The sequence below is a fragment of the Gallus gallus genome, chromosome 5 (assembly GCF_016699485.2).
Source record: "Gallus gallus isolate bGalGal1 chromosome 5, bGalGal1.mat.broiler.GRCg7b, whole genome shotgun sequence".
NCBI lineage: Eukaryota > Metazoa > Chordata > Aves > Galliformes > Phasianidae > Gallus > Gallus gallus.
In genome coordinates this window covers 31702456-31721603 of record NC_052536.1, presented here as the reverse complement: position 1 = coordinate 31721603, position 19148 = coordinate 31702456, and the positions used below count along the sequence as shown (strand labels likewise).

General features: G+C 35.1%; 1 protein-coding gene across 1 annotated transcript in view; it reads right to left on the bottom strand.

The window, feature by feature from the left end:
- Positions 1 to 19148, bottom strand: part of AQR (aquarius intron-binding spliceosomal factor) — a 49422-nt gene that overhangs the window by 29627 nt on the left and 647 nt on the right. Inside the window, exons 2-17 of the mRNA NM_001389509.2 lie at positions 19007 to 19063; positions 17947 to 17987; positions 17031 to 17066; positions 15269 to 15389; positions 14332 to 14472; positions 13379 to 13447; positions 12782 to 12882; positions 11994 to 12070; positions 10104 to 10168; positions 8291 to 8407; positions 7266 to 7379; positions 6393 to 6496; positions 5786 to 5888; positions 4718 to 4838; positions 3798 to 3939; positions 2858 to 3036 (exon numbers count right to left, since the gene is read on the bottom strand). Of these exons, the coding sequence (NP_001376438.2) occupies positions 2858 to 3036; positions 3798 to 3939; positions 4718 to 4838; positions 5786 to 5888; positions 6393 to 6496; positions 7266 to 7379; positions 8291 to 8407; positions 10104 to 10168; positions 11994 to 12070; positions 12782 to 12882; positions 13379 to 13447; positions 14332 to 14472; positions 15269 to 15389; positions 17031 to 17066; positions 17947 to 17987; positions 19007 to 19063 (1588 nt within the window). The remainder of the gene's footprint in view (positions 1 to 2857; positions 3037 to 3797; positions 3940 to 4717; positions 4839 to 5785; positions 5889 to 6392; positions 6497 to 7265; positions 7380 to 8290; positions 8408 to 10103; positions 10169 to 11993; positions 12071 to 12781; positions 12883 to 13378; positions 13448 to 14331; positions 14473 to 15268; positions 15390 to 17030; positions 17067 to 17946; positions 17988 to 19006; positions 19064 to 19148) is intronic.

The window sequence follows — 19148 nt, the reverse complement described above, 5'->3', positions numbered from 1 at the left end:
CTATTCCAGTGCTTAACAACCCTTTAAGTTGTTAACTTAAAGAACCCAAGTACAGAAGCTTTTCCTGATATCCAATCTACACCTCCCCTGGTGCAACTTGAGGCCATTTCCCCCAGTTCTCCCTGTCACCAGGGAGAAGAGACCAGCCTCACTGGAAAACACTGGAAAAATGAAACTACAGTAGAGGCAGACACTAGCTTTTTGGAATATTGTCCATGGTTTACAGGCTGGTTCTGCCCAGTTGTTTTGCTCCCACTGCTGTAACCACCCCCTAAGGCATTTGCTACCATCCATGAGTCAGTGTAAAGATAAAGCATTGGCCACCTCTCCCGTTCAGCAACATCTAAGGCCAGTTGAATGATGTTATGATGTGGAATACCAGTAACCAGAAGTCATAAAACCATTACAAATATACAGACATAAAATTCCTTGGTGATAACCCTATTAACTAGATTAATAATGGAATAAAAAATGCATCCAAGTCATTTAACTATACAACCTAATCTTAAAGTGCTTAAAAGTATATAAAATTATTTTGAAGCAAAAGCACGCTAAGAAATTACATTACAATTTTACCGACAAATATGGACCTAACAGAGAAAGAGAGAAATTGTAAAGGAGTGCTAGCTACTTACTATAAACCTTATCAAAGCATATGAGAAGACTGTGTTTTCCAAATAATTATGAATTAGTAACTGTAATTTCTCTCATTCTTATAACAGAAAATACAAAGACATTAAGTATAAAAATGGTAGGTTACTATCAGAGAAAGCTGTTTACGCTGAAGGCTTCCATGAAGAAGCAGACAGAGTGGAAGGAAGGGACGCCATCCAGTGGGACCTGGACAAACTTGGAAAGTAGGCCCATGAGAATCTAATGAGATATCAAGGCCAAGTTAAAGGTGTTGCACTTGGGATCATGGCAATCTCACATATGCAGACATGCTGGGAGAAGAACCCATTGAGAGCAGCTCTGCAGAGTAGGATGAAAAGTTGAAAAGCTTGGTGTGAGCTAACAGTGTACAAGTGTAAGCCCAAAAGGCCAACAGGATCCCAAGATGCATCAAAAGAAGGGTGGCCAGCAGGTGAGGGAGGTGATTATCCCCCTCTACTCAGCCCTTGTGAGGCCCCATCTGGAGTAGTCCAAGTCTGGGTCGTCCAGCAAAACAGAGACATAGAGCTGTTGGAGCAGGTCCAGATGAGGGCCACAAAAATGATCAGAGGAGTGGAGCGGCTCTCTGGATGAAGAAAGCTTGAGAGAGCTGGGCTTGTTCAGCTTAGAGAAGAGAAGACTCCAGGAAGATCTCATTGTGGCACTCTAGTATTTAAACAGGAGAGATACTGACTTTTCACACAGTTTGATAGTGTTAGAACAAGGCAGAATAGTTTTAAACTGAGGGGGGACATTTAGGTTAGAAGTTAGGAGGAAACTCTTTACTCAGAGGGTGATGCAGCACAGAAGCAGGTTACCCAGAGAAGCTGGGGAGAGCCAATCCCTGGAGGCGTTCATGGCCAGGTTGGATGGGGTCCTGGGCAGTCCTATCTAGTGAGTGGCAACTCCATACATAGCACAGGGAGTGGAACTGGATCACCCTTAAAGTCCCCTTCACACTGTGGCATTTTATGATTCAGATAATATAACAAAAGATAGGAAAATGTTGAGAATGAAACTGCAGAATAGCTATTTTCAAATACTGCAAGTTCTGGGGACTTGCCACAAGTTCAACACAAATTCTTTAAATGCTCTGCAAGCAAGTATAAGAAGTTGCATGCCTGATTACATTAAGGCTGAAGATCACTTTGTTGCCATTAAAAATGATTACTCTGATCAAAACTTCTGGAAGTTTTTAAAACCTGCCACTAACTGCCTTCACAATAGCGAAGTCTGCTTCCATCCTCCATGTGACAATAATAATCCTAACATTACTAGTAAGGAAATATTTTGTTATCTGTTTGTTTATTGCGTGCTCCAGCTTTAGCATTTGTGCTATGTGACCTGTAATCACATAATGCAGCTCCAGCATATTTCACTGATGTTTCTCTACAAAAGAAAAGCAAGTGACATTTACTGATAATCCAAGTACAAGTACATGGTACTGTGCCACTTGCCAACACGGTCAAGTAAAGTTCAACTCCTCAAGCAAAAAAGTGTCGCTTGCGGATACTTTGAAAAAACATTATTTGGTACAGTCAGCACTTCTTAAATACATTCAAATATACTGAATACTACAAAATGCACACACTTGAATTAAATCAAAATCTGTACCTCCCATCTTTCACAGAATGGAGGAGGTTGGAAGGGACCTCTGTAAGTTACCTGGTCCAACCACCCTGCTCAAGGCAGGGCCACCCAGAGCAGGTTGCCCAGGACCATGTCCAGGTGGCTTTTGAAGATCTCCATAGAGAAGCTTCACAAGCAATCTAGACAAACCGTGACAATGCTCTGTGATATGTACAGTAAATAAGTGCTTACTGTGTTTTTATTAGAGAGATATCACATCCCCTGTCATTTTAGCAGTAAGACGTGGTTAGCATGCATGCTAATTTCAAATGCTAAACTACCTTACCATTTTGCCTCTAAGGTGCAGAATTTCACAGTTACCAACTGAATGACATCACAGTGAAATGGTAAACATTCTGCCCACAGCATAAGTGTAAATATTTCAATAATCTTAATCTTGCATTCAGAAAAGTCTAAATTTCTTAGAATTGGAACTTGAATAACATAATTTTTAAGCATACTAAGATAGACAAGTCTACATCAGACACAAAATCTTTCTTACAAATAAAATCAAGGCAAAGGACATTTTGATGAGATATTATTTTGAGCACCTTATTTTACAGAACATGACAAGTACCTTCCCATTCATCTTTGATGCTATCTCTAACATTCAAATTAATTGTGACATCTGCTCGTACTCGCATGGGCCAGTTTTCACCAATATTGGGCTTTGCAACCTCCACCACTGTGAAAGACACAATGGGCTGTGCCATCCTAGCCCATCCACCAAAGACCACACCTCCATATTCTGACAGCCTAAAAAACAAACCAAACAAACAAAATATAAGAAATCAGTTTTGCTAGTTGCTATCCCATAATAGATTTGGTTTTTAAAGCGTAAAACAATTCACCTCCAAGTCAACTCAAAGAAAAGGGTCTTAATTTTACATGCTACTGAATTGGACTCATGTAATCCTGTATTTTTTTAAACTGTTTAACATGAACTGATTTTTTTTTAATATATTTCAAGACACGAGGGCAACATATGCCAGTGTTATTAATAAAACTGAAGACAGAGAGAGAAAAAAGGTAAGATAACAAAAAGCAAATACTAAGTATAAGAGATGCTACACCAAATGATCCCCTTGAAATCTAAACAGGATCAAAATATGGCAGATGGCAGATTCAAGAACAGGCCATAAAACACTTTATATAACTGAAGAACTGGAGGTAGTGTTTCTGTATTTCATAAAGTCAGACAATGTTCAGTACTTTTAGAAAACCACCACATTCCTGACAATACCATAAACACTGTTTTTTAATATCCAGCATCTAGCATTAAGTCTTTCAAGTCTTTCAAGATAAGACTACAGGTATACATACCAACCCATTCTTGCAACACCATCCCACAGAAAAGAAACACCATGTGGAAGAGTTTAGTACAAAACACAGTATCTTATAATAGTTTAAGGCATTACTAGGCATTTAGTACATACACATCAGTTATTCATTCTCAAATGCACTTTGTTTACAGTTGAAGCTGAGTTGACTGGTTTAGATCATTTAATAAATATTACCATGGTTTCATCCTACTGACACTATCTTCAATGTCCTGTCTGATCTCATAAGTCGACTCTAAGCGAAAGAGATTGAAGTTCCTCAGCAAGTAATCGTGAAGAGTCAGAAACTGTAGATTCAGTTTGGGAAGTGCAAGACAGCCTAAGGAGGGATAGGATCAGGAGATAAGAGTTATTTGATGAATTAAAAAAAAAAAAGGAAAATAAATATTTTGGTTCTACGTAATTACAAATACATAAAACACATTATTCTATAACTGCTGGAGTTCCTATTACAGGAGATTCAAAGAATTTCTCTTTTTGTAGATATACTTTACTAACAAATGCACATTTTCATCCTTTCCTCTCCTAAATTTTCAAGTTCTCTTAGATGAGCCTGCACAAGATTAAAACAATTTTCATCCTTCTGACAGAAAAGAAATACGATGCTGGAGAATACACTGAGTTTAAAAAAGGAAAGCGTAAGCTGAAATTGAGAGAAGAAAAAAAATATTTTTAATTGTCTCACAGTAATAGAAATGCTTCTCAAGAGTGCTACCAACACACAGATAACAGATGTTTCAATCTGTTTCTTGCCAATGTTACATTTCACATTACATTTTACATTAATAAAAATTATTTAAAAAATTATTAAAAATTTACAGAATACCACATAAACAGGTGTAATTAGATGTTCCACTCCATTTCCTCCTCCAAAAGTAGTAATAAATATACATAAACTGCTGAGAATGGCATATCTGCCTCAGACTATAAGTAAAGAAGCGGCTTTGCGTAAACATAAACCTTTCCATTTTTATTTAAGTACTCTATTTGCTAAAAGATGCCCTATGATTGCCTGAACTTTGAAGACAGAATAAGCACAGGCTCCCTTTCTGGGCACTTACTGTTCCTTTCAGACTTTACTAAATTGCTAATCATACCTTCTCCAGAATAATATTCAGTTGGGACAATGTTTTCATCCCAAATAATCTTCTCTGTGGGATAAAGAGGCATCTGATTGAGTTGCTGAATTTGAGATATTCGTCGCTCATGACGGGAAACCTAAAGGATGCATTTGAAATTTCTGTGAATCAAAACAGGAAAATAAAGCTATCTTTAAAACATTTGCATGAATTCAGAAGAATGCTGGTGGTCATTTGCCATGTCCTCCATTTTAATAACCTCTTTTTTCTTTTTTCCTCCCATCAAATGTAACTAAATGTATATAATGATACTGAAAGATGCATAAGCACATATTCCAGCTATCAGACATTCAAAGAATCATCTGGCTTCTCAACTTATGAAAAATGTTCGGTTGTTTGTTTTTGTTTGATTTGTTTTCTTTTGCACTGCACACATTTTCAGTAGCTAACTGAAACACTAATCTTCCAGTAATAGCTAATCTTAATTTCCCTTTTGGGAGAAAAAAATCCATCCAATACTACTATAGAGTAAACTGGACAAATATCTGTTTATGGTATCAATAAGCATCATATTACTACCACCTAAGTCTTATGAAATCATGCAAACAATTTTTGAAGAAGTAATCACACAAAAATTTATGAAAGATATAAGAAGATTAATGACTACAGTGAGCGTTATATATTGAATATTAAAAAAAAAAGACTATCTTGTGCAATAACTGGAATTACAAATAGGGTTGAGGAACCAAACAGATATTTAACAGGTTTTTTTTTTAAGAAAAAAAAAAACAATAAACAAAACAGGTAATTATATAAACAGCAACTTTCCCCAAAGAGCTCATAATTGTTGCTGAGGCTCTGCTTATTGACACTCTTAATTATGCCAAATATACATTATACTAGTTTCTTAGGACATGTTTTCAACATTTCAAGATTTTCAAATACTTAATTTGTATCTTTTTGAGTTCAGTCTTATTATCCAGGTTATTGTTATAATGCTGCTGTGGTTCCCAGGTGGTTTACCAAGGTTGTAAGCAGCTAGTTTAGGACAGTGTAGTTGCTAAATTATATGAATGATGGTTTTACCAGAAGCTCTAGCAGAAACTCCTTCTCGTAGCTGGTATCATTCCCTTCTGGAAGGGAAGGCAGCAAGCAGAGGTACGATGCCACCTGGTGGAGCATGTTTGAGCTGCAACAGTACAAAATCAAAAAATAACATTTTTTATTAATAATTACATTGAAGTCTGTGAGAGAGGTTATGGTTAGCTTTTTTGTTTTGAATTAAAGAAGTTCAACTGTGAAGTTTCATTAAAGTACTAGAATTTAAAAACCATGGTAGCAGTAATTAACTTACAGGAATTAAAGTCTAATTTTTAAAAACAGCTAGCCATTTTTCAGAAGTTTACTGTTTTTCATGGTCATTAGTAAAATAAAACAATATTTTTCTAATGCTGGAACTCTAATAATTCAGTATTAGTTTGTACCATTCTACAAATCTATACTAATGGGCCCAAACTGTCAATTTCTCCATATTTTCAATAGATAAAAAGGCACCAAAAAAAAAAAAGAATACATATTAACTAATTTCACTGACATGAAAAATCAAAGGAAAATGGCTAGATTTTTGTTAAATTAAAACACACTAAGAAGAAAGAAGATCAATTTTATGTTAAATATAACTCTGATGACTTACCTGAGTGGTCCAAATAACTTCACCAGTGCATCACGAGTATCTACTGCAGCTACATTTGAAAGCGCAAAGTCATATAACTCCGGGAAGTGTGCAAATGCTGCTCTCTATAAAAGATCCACCCCAAAGAAATGAAATGTAAGCACATTAATGAAACAATTTAATCACAGTCTAAGCATTTATACAAACTATAGTCTTTTTGTATTTCTAGTACCCTGCAGACAACTCCAGGATAGAAATAAAAAACAGGCACATTCTCCATTTTTTCTTAGCACCACCTATTTAGTATTCCTGTGTTTCTGACGTATTGTCTTTCTGATACAGTTACTATTAGTACTTGTTCTATCATTAAAACAAAGATGTAAGGGAGAAACATGTAGCCTTTCAGTCAACTAAGAAAAACACAGAAAAGGTTTATTTTCACCATGCTTCCTTGAATTTTGTTGTTAAATCTGATGTGAAAAATCCTGACAAGTATAATTACCTTTATATACAACAGATGATGAGAATCTTCATTTTCTGTCTCTTATGTACAAAGGACTACTACTATCACACATGTACTGGTCTTGATGAAATGGTGCCACCTACTGCGTAACAGAATCAAGTTCGAACTTCACTGAATGTTCCCTTCTGAATAGATTTTATACAAGCAGTTTGCCTTAATCTCAAAAGTGGTGTTGTTTTACTAGAGTACATTATTTTGTTGCAGTCACATCCATAAATCAAAACCTTCCAAATGGCATAAAGAGTCAAGTCAAAACTATTCCTGATAACGAAAGTGAATAATAAGAAGTATGCTTTGGGAAATACTCTAATTTGTATACACAATAGTTACAACAGGAAAACTACATCCCTTCCCTCCCATAAACACTTTACCTGTAAAGAAGTAATTCTGTCATAGTGAATAGTTGTCATCTCATTCTCTGTCAAAGCATTTCCAGTTTGATCATTGATTTCAAAGCCAGTGTAGAATTTAAGCATATCTAAAAGCTGAGACATCATGCATATAATTAAATGGATTAACAATACCTCTACTGCAAAGGTAAACACTATTTAACACAAAAAAATCCATGCACAAACAGTAGTTTCTTGAAGTACTTAAACAAATAGATCAGGGAGTAATATCCAAGTTCGACTGATGCATGAAATAGTGTTGAAATACAGCCACAGAAATTACAGCACAGCCAACAATCAACGTCATTTCTTTCATACTTCAATACTAGAAATGAAGTGTATTGCATTGACCTAGCCAGAGGTTCAGTGAGACCCCAAATCCAATTTATGGCTTGCTCCTATCAAAAGGGAAAAGTCTTGCTCACTCTGTCCTTCTCTGATGCCCAACCTAGAATTCTTGATACTTTTCAATGACAGTATGCAGCTTAAAAGAAGAAAATTAAACCAGTGAGATTCTGGCTTTCTGTTCCATCAACAAAGACCCTAGGAGAGACTGAAGAAACGCTAGAGATGGAAGACAATAAGGAGCAAAAAAATGCAGATGAAAGGAAAAGATCTTCAGATCCTGATGTAAACAACTGTCTGTCTATAGCTAAGTAAACTGAAGGAGATTAGTGATAAACAGAACCATCGTAGAATTGTCTGAGGTTAAAATGAAGGAGAGAACGCACTGGTAACATCTTCTGTTACACCTGGGATAAAGCAAACCACAAATTGCACCACTTTCTAGTTTCTACTTTTCAAAAATGCACAAAAAAAAAGTCAGAAACATAAAAGCAGACACATATAGGTATAGACAAGAAAAGACTACTGTATGAAATACTTTAATAAATACGTAGTTCGCATCGATCAGAAATATACATAAAAATCTGTCTTAACAACCAAATGTAAAACAAAACAACTGCAATATTTAGTCAACACAGAATGAAAAAAAACTTTTATTTCACCTGACAGAAGAGATGACCCTCCTTCTCTCTCTTGGCAAGACTAGACAGGTAGCAGTGAACAACAAGATGGGAGTCATCCAATACTGTATTAAACCAGCGTCGTGTGGGAAGCAAAGCCTGTGGTAAATAATCTCATATTAGTACAAACAATTCTTCAAAATTAAAGAAATCTTGGTTTCTCAATTTCTCTCCACTACACAAAGGCAGATGAAGATAGATTGCTGCAGTTATTTACTTAGCTAATACTTTAACAGAGGTCCTCATACTAGGGCAGCAATTATGTGTGCCAAGACACTGGTTTTATGCAGGTAGGCTGCTATGAACTTCTATTAGTCTCACAGTGAGACGAACTCATAAACTCATCATGAATGAGATTACACCCTATTAGCAATAAAAGTAAATTAAATAAAGCAACCGTTCCACCAGTAGTGTCTACATAATTCTTGTGTGCTGCACATGATAACATCAAATTGCTGCAAAACTGTTTTAAATGCGCATGTTCTACACTCATCAAATGAGTTAAAGCTGTTCAAAAATGAGTTGTTCTCACCGGAATGTACAGACAAATTCAGGAAGTCAAAAGACATCAACACAACATTTAGAACTAAGATAAAGATAATAAAAGATTTTACAGTAGAAAATATTAATTGTCATGTACAATAACCACCAAAAAAACAAACTCAACCAGCAAAAGAACTTTCTAAGAAATTGTTCCTTCCAACTTATCAAATCACTAAGTTTTTATTTTAGAGTACAAACTTTAATAGGAACGGGTACCTCGGTATAGCTAAAAAAAAAAGACTCCGTTAAAACAATAGATGCTAAGAGGCAAATAGACTTGTATTTACAGCTTATTTCTCATATGTTTGTTGGTGTCATTTAAACAGGCTTCATAAACTTTCTGAATTCCAACCCTCCTGTAAGAGCTAATGAGAACATTAAATGTACTGCCTCTAAGTGGTTTGGTGAGAAATAAGATTTAAGCTTAATATCAAATATATCAATCCCTTATGAAAATATATTATGTCCTTAGGACCACAACCTCTAATTTAAAGGCTTTTTCTTCTATTGCAGCTATAAGCACAGGCTACTTAAGGAATTTAGTAGAGGACAGTTAAACTATACGAGCTCAAGATTAAGTCATTTAAAATCCCGTGCTTAACATTTCAGCAAATTGTCCTATTCTCAAACTGAAATTACGTTATTACTCATGTGAGAAGGTATCAACTAATATCTCATGTTCTATCCTGCTACTGCAAAGCTTAAAACGTCCCATTTTCAAAGTATCTGCAGATAAATTTCAGAAAACCTCACTTGGCCTCCTTGTATTATTCTGAACTGAACTTAGATCACCAGAACTGTTCCTTGTAAATAATGAATTCTAGTCAAATAAAATCACTTGCATTTCAGAACTACACACGCTTTCTGGGATTATAATCTGCAACATGAAAGATACTTTAAGTAGCCTATCATGCTTTGAAAGGAAGCTTCCTAGAATAATCTTAACAGATGAAAGCTTCACACATTTTCCTCAATTGCTGAAATTATCACTGTTCTCATTAGCAGTCTTCATAGAGCAACTTAGCATCTTAGACTTCTCTAATCATTTATAAAACAGATAAATGCTCCGTCAAGTCCCAGTGTAGCTGCACTGCTACAACCTCCTATTTACAGCTGGAAAACCACTATTAAGCAACATTATGCACAGCTGTGATATAACTACCTGTTAACTGGAACAAGTGTAAAATGACAACTTTATGATAAAAAAATCTAGAAAGCACACCTAGAAACAGGCTGAAACAGATCAACTTACCTCAAGATCTATCATGAGTTCAATGAATCTCTCACAATAATGAACTTTGTCCATAGAAATAGGACCTAGACAGGAATAAAATATTTATAATTGATCCACACAATATATTTTTAATATATTTAATTTTTTATACTTCTAATACACCAGTATCAGCTTCTAACAAGATCAGAAAACCAACCAGCACATTCTTCTCTTTTTTCTCAAACAATCCTTTCCTTCACTGTGAACCAGAAAATAGTTGGATATAAGAAATAAAAGAAACTAGACATCTAGAAGTGAATTTATCCACTGAAAAACCAAATAACATGCCACACAAAAATGCTCACTTTCACAAGATACCAGGTCTCCTACATTTCTTAAAAACTTTTCATATCAAGTCCTAAAAAATATATCAATTACCTTTCAAAACTGCAGTCAAACCAGCAAAAGGCTGTCACAAAATTCAAAGGTACTGAGTGCTGCATCAGATCAATCTATTTATTCTGCATCCTAAATGGTCAAATGGTTTAAGTGTATATAGGTTGGTAAAGTGTAGTATCTTTCAACCATGTTAGGCTCACAAATATTTCTTTCCACATCTTGCCCCATTCCCACAGATGTGTTTTCAACTAAAATACTTCTGGTACATACGTGGCAAGTGTGGTCAGCTGGCTCAAAGTCCTTACTGACTGTCCAACTGTCTGTTATATTTCCTTGGAAATACTCAAGTCTAACTGGACAAGGTCTTGAGCAACTTCCTCTAACAATGCTTTGATCAAGGGGTTGGACTACATATATTGAAGGGTCCCTTCCAATTGCAACTACTCTGCAACCCTGTGAAAACATTTAAATGAAGTGCTCTGAAGAAAAAAAAAATTAGCGTGAAAGAGAAATGAGATTGGTGTGAAGATTTTCTTCAAATGAAGCAGACAGATGAACCAACATAGATCTAAAAAGCATGAAAAAAAAATATCTAAGAACCGGTACTTTGACCAGTACCTGATCCATTGAAACTTCACAAAATGAAGCATCAAGGGCTACACAGTACAATGCCAAAAGCAGAATGTATAGTTTTTAAGCAGACTGCTGAGAAGCTAAAAGGATCAAGTCAGAACACAATACAAAATCTGCTTTAATGAATGTCTATTTCCTAAAAGCCTTCAGCATACTGTTAAAGCAAGTCTTTATAAAACCAATCTTTGCACAACTGGGAAGATGGATGGGTTAGGTACATTTTTTGAAAAAGCCTTGATACACAGAAATTCTCCTTACAGCTCACATAAACTCTTAGCAAGCTTTAGCTCTTAAGAACAAAAGCAGAATTCTGGGTGATTCAGAATTCTGAAGTGATGTTACCTAAATTGTGCTTAGATTATAAGCAGTTTATTTATTTGTCAAAATGCTAATATCCTTCTTTCGAAACACTTTTCCTTTCTCAACAAGGCAAGCATATAATTTTTCTTGCCAATATGACTTATAAATCAAGAGTAGTCAAATTTTACATCATTTAACTTCACTTATATTTCTGTTCTCACCATAAATCAACATTACTGACAGAATATAGCCTTATGATATGCATTTGTAACAACCCACTTTGAAATGTTTTAATATTGTAAGGAAGATGTAAGTACACAATTAAGAGTATCACTATCCAAAACTATGTATTTAATTCCACACTAAACCAAAATAGAAGATGTTCAAAGTAACTTTCCTCTATTTCATTTTTAAAGCATATGCAAATACAAATACAAACTTTGACATGAAATCCATGCAGACAGGCTTATTACTAAAACCCCATACAGATAAGATCTCCAATCTCAGGCTGGTATCCTAAGTAGTTATTTTTCCAATACAAGAACAGAATTTAACACACGTTACCACGTAACAAAATAACAAAAGAACCAGAGTTACCTGAGACAGGTATTGATTTTAGCACAGAAATGAATTTCTGAATGAGCTGTGAAAGAAATCTTCTCTCTCGATATGCTCTAAAATCAAACATAGGACAAAAGAATTAATATTCCTGAAATGAAGACTAGAAATATCTTTCACACGTACAAAGTTAGCTGCTTTCAGACATACATAATGGTAATGATTTGTTTTGAGCCGTACCTAAGTTCTTTAATTGATAAATTTTCTTCCACTCAGGAAGACAGATTAGCAGAATCTGTTTTTAACTTCAAGAAAAAATGGATTAACATCCCATACTTCTACTGATTAAAGAAGTATGACACCACCTATACTTTACCACATTATAATACAAAAATTATTGGAACATTTAACTTTTGTAAGATACACAAAAGTTTATTTAAGCACTTCAATTCACGTAAGAGTAAAGTCCTTGTTTAAAGTCATGAAAAAAAAAATACATGAGTAGCTATGTAATATTCTCATATAGCTCTTATCCATTGGCACTAAAATTTGTAACCATAAACTCACTGATCAAATTAAATGTAAGCTTCTTTAACATTATTTTAAATAAAGATTATTCAAAAACAAAAGAGTTTCCAAGAGAGAAAACATGATTGATCTTTATCTGCGATCTTTACATTTTGTTGATTGATTGTCTGGCTTTTTGTTGTTGTTGCTGTTTTTTTTAATTACACATAGTATTATTATAATGACTTCACTTAGTGGAATTACAACAATCAATACATCGGATATTGGATTTAACTGGAAAAAAGTCTGTTGTAACATACTGCATTCTTGCCTCCTCGTCCATTTTCTCATCATTTTTCTTAATGAGATTCCAGAATTTTCTTAGTTTTGGTGTCTTTTTCAGCTCCTGCTCCAGTCGTTTCTGAGAAGGTAAAAGAATCCTTCTTACAACAAGGAAAGCAAACACTGAAACTCAATAATACCAAGTAGTAATTCAGAAAAATGTCTGCAAAAGTCATTGACACACATCTGCACCATCCATCTAGTTAAACCTTATTCCCTCAGTAGTACACATACACCCTTCTCAGTTGGCTTTTTGGTACTCTTCTCTTCCCATTTCCACTGCTTCCCGTTTCCACATAGCAGGTCAATTTCCCAGTCCTAGCATTCTTATGTCCTAGCCTACAAACAATACTTCAAAAAAGCAATAATCAATAAAGCTTAGATATGTGGAGGGAGAAAAAAATACAACTGAAAATGAACATGGAAATTTGCAACAAAAAGGAAAAAGTTTTATCAAGCACACAAAAATACAGACACCCACTGTAATGCAGAGAGCTTCAAATACCGGACAGTCACCATATAATTCACATTACAGATCTTGCATATTGCCTAGAAGATTACATTATTATGCTTACAGGTTGTAGAGCCATCCACATTGGTAACGAAATGAGCTGCTGCACCTGACCTCTTATCAAATCCACTTCCTGTCAGAAAGTTAGAGACATAAAAAGCATTTTTAAGGACTTTCATACTTTCTGATGTGCTTGTCTTGCAAGTACAGTCTTACAAAATAATCAGTGGACATTACAATCTGAATGTATGCTGCTGCATTAGATTTCACAACTTCCTAACAGGAAACTATGCAGCATCACTCCCCAGTAACTCTTAGAACTGTTCGTTGCTTGTGTAGACCTTGATTTTGACCAATAAATCTTGTGTCCAACATATACACTGACAAGAGAGTTAACAGAGACATGTTTCATTTAACATGCATGTTGTTTTTCTCCTCCTCTCTACACTTGCCAATTAGAATCTAAAACTGTGTCCAGCTTTTACTACAGACTGAGAATAATCTGGTCAAATGGATCCCTAGAACTAACATATAAAAAGTAAAGACAAGCATAACCCAAAATCTCTTTTCAAAGGTGAAAAAACTGTATAATTTCTCTCAATAATAAAAATCATAACATGCAGCAATATGTTAATAAAAATAGTTTTACGCAATTTTGCAACCAAACTAAAAGAGATCTGTAATAAGATTTGTAATAATACCATTTTTAAGGGTAAAACACATTTTTTAGTAAAAATATTTTTAAGCACACTTTGAAATGTCACTGAGTATACGCCTTTAAACTGCAGTGTCATTACTTCAAATTTTGAGTCTCCTACAACTTTGTGTCAACAAAAATGTGTTGAGAGAGACAAAGCAAGTGACAAAAAGAAGGGTAAACACCATCCAACATTACCATCATCTCTAAATGGAAATTTTGCTTTATCTGTCTCCTAAGGAATTGCTAAAACTGAACTACTGCTAAGACAGATTGGCAGAACCACACTGGGAGTATTATAAGAGTAACATTTAACATACCAAACTATTGAAGCAATGATCAAGGAAAAGTAGGAGAATTGTCTGTTCATGTAGAGAGAATTCATTGTCATTCTCAACCAGTGATGCTTCCAGAATGCATTTGAAAAAGAAGGGAAAGTGTTCTGACTTCTTTTTGAATGTCTAGGAATAGAAAAGAAAGTTCTTGAGTCAAGGTGATACAAATTATTTCAAACTTCATTGACATAGCATAACTTGAGATGACCAGATTCATTCAAATGCATAAAAAGAAGATTTTCTCTTTCTGCTATTTATTCTTACCAGGCAACACAAACACAGTCTTAATGATAACCTCCTGCTCAGGAATTCCCCAGTATGTGGGAGAACTCTTAAAGGGACTACTGCATTCTATTTGCCCTCTAACACATATGATACATAGAACATGAGATCATGAAAACGGGACCATTTGTAGAAACACTAAAATATTCCTAATGCTACTACTAAACAAAACAATACACAGAAGTAACATAAGAGATTCAGTTAAAATTTCATGCAATATAGCCACAAAACCATACTCATGGGTTTTAAGCAAGCTAATATTAGATAAAATGTCAGACTTTCAGCAGTGTCTTCTCATATTCATAGATATAAAAATCTTTCTTTCCTTCCACTATCAGAGAAATAACTTCCCTGCATGTGCCAGACTTTTTCAAGTGCCAAAAAAGTAAAGTGCCACTGATATGAGGCAGCAGAACAAAATATTCATGCACAGAAAAAAAAAATAATCAGATGATCTTTCATCCACGTACTGCTTTCTCAGAGAAGAACTCACACTGTATAATATGAGATATTCCAGCTGAAGTACCATTTACTTTAAACGCTGCAAGCTTTGCTACTTTCCATCAGTATAAGAGAACACACTGCAGAAACTGTGACTTCTGTATAAAAGTCAATTCTAGCTGTAATTGTAATTGGTTACCTCCCACGCAGGGACATTCTCTCTGAACTTCTCATTCACCATGCAGCAGATTGACATTAAGTATGCCTTACTGGACACCTTTGGAGAATAATTCATCCATAGGTAATTTTCAAGGTACTGGCTTTGAAAAGACAAAGAGTATGTCATTAGTTGCTACCACCCACGTTATCTGTCACTCATATGAAAAAGCAATTATCCACAGGCAAGGTTGGTTTGTCATCTTTAAAGTTACTGAGTAGCTCCTGAAGCTAACTCTCAACCAGGTCACTTCAGCAAAACTTGGTAATGGCAGATTCACGTAACTGCTACAAGAGACAGATGATTTTCTCATCAGGATGACAAACTGGTAAATGGGGTTTAAAAATGCCTTAAGTAGCTGTAGTTCAACACATAACCAGAAAAAGAATTCATACTGATTATCCAGAAGGAAAAGAAATTCACTTAACTGAAGAATATTGCATGCAGCACTTCCTAGCATAAGATGCAAAGGACAGCTACTGCGTAACATTATCTGAATAGTTACATAACCTTTACTTATTAAGTGAATCCAAGAAAACTGAAAAAAATTACTGGACACTGGAAAATAGCAGCTACCCAGCAACAAGCATTGCTTCCTTATTAAGATGGTACCTTTCTCATAGAAGAATCTCTTAAAACTAGAGCTTAGAGATGAGAAGCAATTTGAACACAGAGCTGTCTCCCTCCTCTAGCTACCCCCTGAAGCTATGTAGGATAGCTATTCCCAAGGAGAAAATCTCTAAATCCATTATTTTCAACAACTTATTTGCACCTTATGACTCCAGAAATTCTTGTTTGTTCCTAATTCAGTTGCTCACTCGTTCTCATCTTAATGCCGGCTCTAACATTCTTTTTGCCCTTTCATGAGCCTGTTCAACTTTACTTATTTATTTTCTTCAATATTTTGGGTAAGACAAGTACCAGGAACAGTGAGAAAAACAACAACAAAAAAAGAACAAACAGCAAGGGTTTGTACATATAGATAATCAGGAGCAGAAGTCTCAATAAGGATTTACACTTCCTGGTGGTTTATTATCTGATGCTACACATCATCTGGGGAAAGAAAATGAGAACTTCAGACATACAACATGGAGCATATGCTGCTTCCCAGGAGCTTGAATCTGCCAGGAGAAGGGAATACCTCCACCCTCCTGCAAGTCCAGAGGGAGTTCCGTACTTCATTTCATCCAGAAACTCCCAATAAACTTCAATATATTTTAATAAAAATATTTTTATGCTCCCAAATGAGGATAAATCTAGCTAAGACTGGAAAAATCTCATGTGTGTGAAGACAGGAGAGCCTGAGGGACTGACAAAGGAAAGAAGAGAACGTGACCAACAGGACAAATGGTAGCAGATGCAGCTATACAGCAAGAAGTACTTAAATCACATTACAAGCTTATAATATGAATTTTCACAAAAATGACTGAAACAGTAACTCCATGGTATTGCTCTGTCAAACCCAAAATGACAACTTACATTTTCTCTTGCGCCTAACAGTGAAGTAGGAAACAAACAAAAAATTATCCTATTTTTCTAGCTAGCGGTACTACTTATATATTTCAGCATCTTCCAGCAAAGAATCTATCCTAACCAAAAACCATCTAATTCTGCCTGCTCATAAGACCTGAGACAGAAACAAAGCAAGTAAGTATACTAACTTCAAGCACTGCTCTGCATTTGTTTTTCATCTTTATGGGTTTCTACAGAAAAGAAGCTTAAAATTTTACTCCATTTAGCTTACCTGAATTCAAGAAGCATTATCTTTCTAATTGCAAATCTGAAAGTGAAGAAAAGAAATCAGTTAACCTAGCAACGAAAGCCCTCTGTGCACAGCTGCACAGAAAACTGTTGTTTTCCCCCCTTGTTTTGATACATGTAGCAACTCCATCCAGATCTTCAAATATGGGGACACAGTTTTCCTACAGTCTTGAAGACATGAATTGGTAGAAGCTGACAGCATATTCTGGAAAACTATGACTATATGCTTATTCAGTTTGTAACAGTGTTGCTTCTGAGTTAATGGAAATACAAGTTTGCTCTGATTCTGCATGGCAACTTCTATATTACTTTCATAAAGCAGTTATAAACAAGATTCCCTTCAAAATTCAAACTTGTCCTGAAGAGCTTACAAATTCTATTGTTACCACTCTCTTCTATACACACAGCTGTAAAAGAACTCTTTTCTTTGTCCTTGTCTCCTTCATTCAACATTAAAATTCAATGAAATAAGACTATTGCTTTAAATCTACATTAAATGTACAAAAACAAGGGGAAAAAGACAAAAAAAAAAGCGAAAAGATAGAGGCACTACAATTCTTAACTGATTTTTTCTTTACATATCTTATAACAATAAAGAGACCAGACTTCTACAACCATCACAACACAAAACCAACATAAATCACAATACAGTACCAGATCAAACAAGAGCTGTCTAACACTCATATACAAGGACTATGAGATCCTAAGATTTCTTTTTGTCACATTTGAACTTTGAAATAACATTATTATTATTATTATAATTGAAAGCAGATGGCATAAATGCATTGCAGTACAATATAAGAATGCATTTTAAAGCACTCTGTGAAACATCAGAAATAACTGCAATACACATAATGTTGGAATGGTCGTCTTTAACAGAAAGTGACCAGTGTACTTACTTTGATTTGACAATTTCTTTTGCATATACATCTTCAATAACCTATGGATAAGAACAATTTAAAAATTATACTTCATAAAATTATTGAAAATGCATTCAGATATTTTATGCACTCCAAGTTGCAGTGCATTAGTTACTCTCTGCTTAGCAATATTTGATAAAACACATCCTACCAAATATGTCTCAGCTCTGGTCAGACCAAAGGCTTCAGAGATAAAGAAGAAATTACCTACATCTCACTCCGAGTTTTATATAAAAGTCAAAATGATATGCAAGTCTCTTTCACCATTAATCTTTGTCTTACTGTTGAATTTAAAACTGTCCTGAAAAGCCTGTGTCAACCTGGTCATCAATTGTTGCTGTGTTTCTTAAGTAGCATCAAACCCAAACCAGCCATTCTTACCCAGCTTTTCCACTAGGAATAGAAGAATCTGCTCTAACTGCTGCAATACACACAGTTTGACATCGCATCACAAAGACTTGTCATTTAACTGCTTATCTTCATCCTAGTTCTATCAATCACATACAAATCCTATCACCAACATACTACAAAGATCACGCAAACAGAGGCTGAAAAGGGAGATTAAGCCAAATAACAAGGAAAAAAAACATTAGAGGATCCTACACTACAGAATGCCAACACAAAACCAAACATATGCAGATAAGTTTTAAGCATCAAAAACAAAGATATCAACCACAACAGTAATAAAGCTTTCCAATCTAAACCATCAAAAGAAGCTTTTAAGAAGTATTCTCATTCCATTATACTTATCCTTCACCCTTCTTTGATTTATAAGAATATCCCCATCCCCATCATCCTTTAACTCACAAGTTCTTGGCTAAAATAAACCAACCAAACAGGATGCAAAAGAACTGCACTGTTATAGCATGTTTTTATGCCTCTATTTTTACACTACAAAAAAATAACCTATAACTATAGTGCGTTAAGTGATGAGCTTTCAAGCAGTTTTCCACACCCTTTTATGAAATAGGCACCAGAGGGTACTGTGTCAGAAAAGGATTGGTCACCACCCCAGTACAATTCCAATGGAAGTATTTACCTTTGAATCAAAAGACAGTTTTTTCTTCGCATGCGGAGCCCAATATTTATTTGCTAACTGTATGGAGAAACAAGCAAACATGGTAAACATATATGCTTTTCAGTAATGACATGATAGTTCTATAACAGTCCCAAAGCCCCTG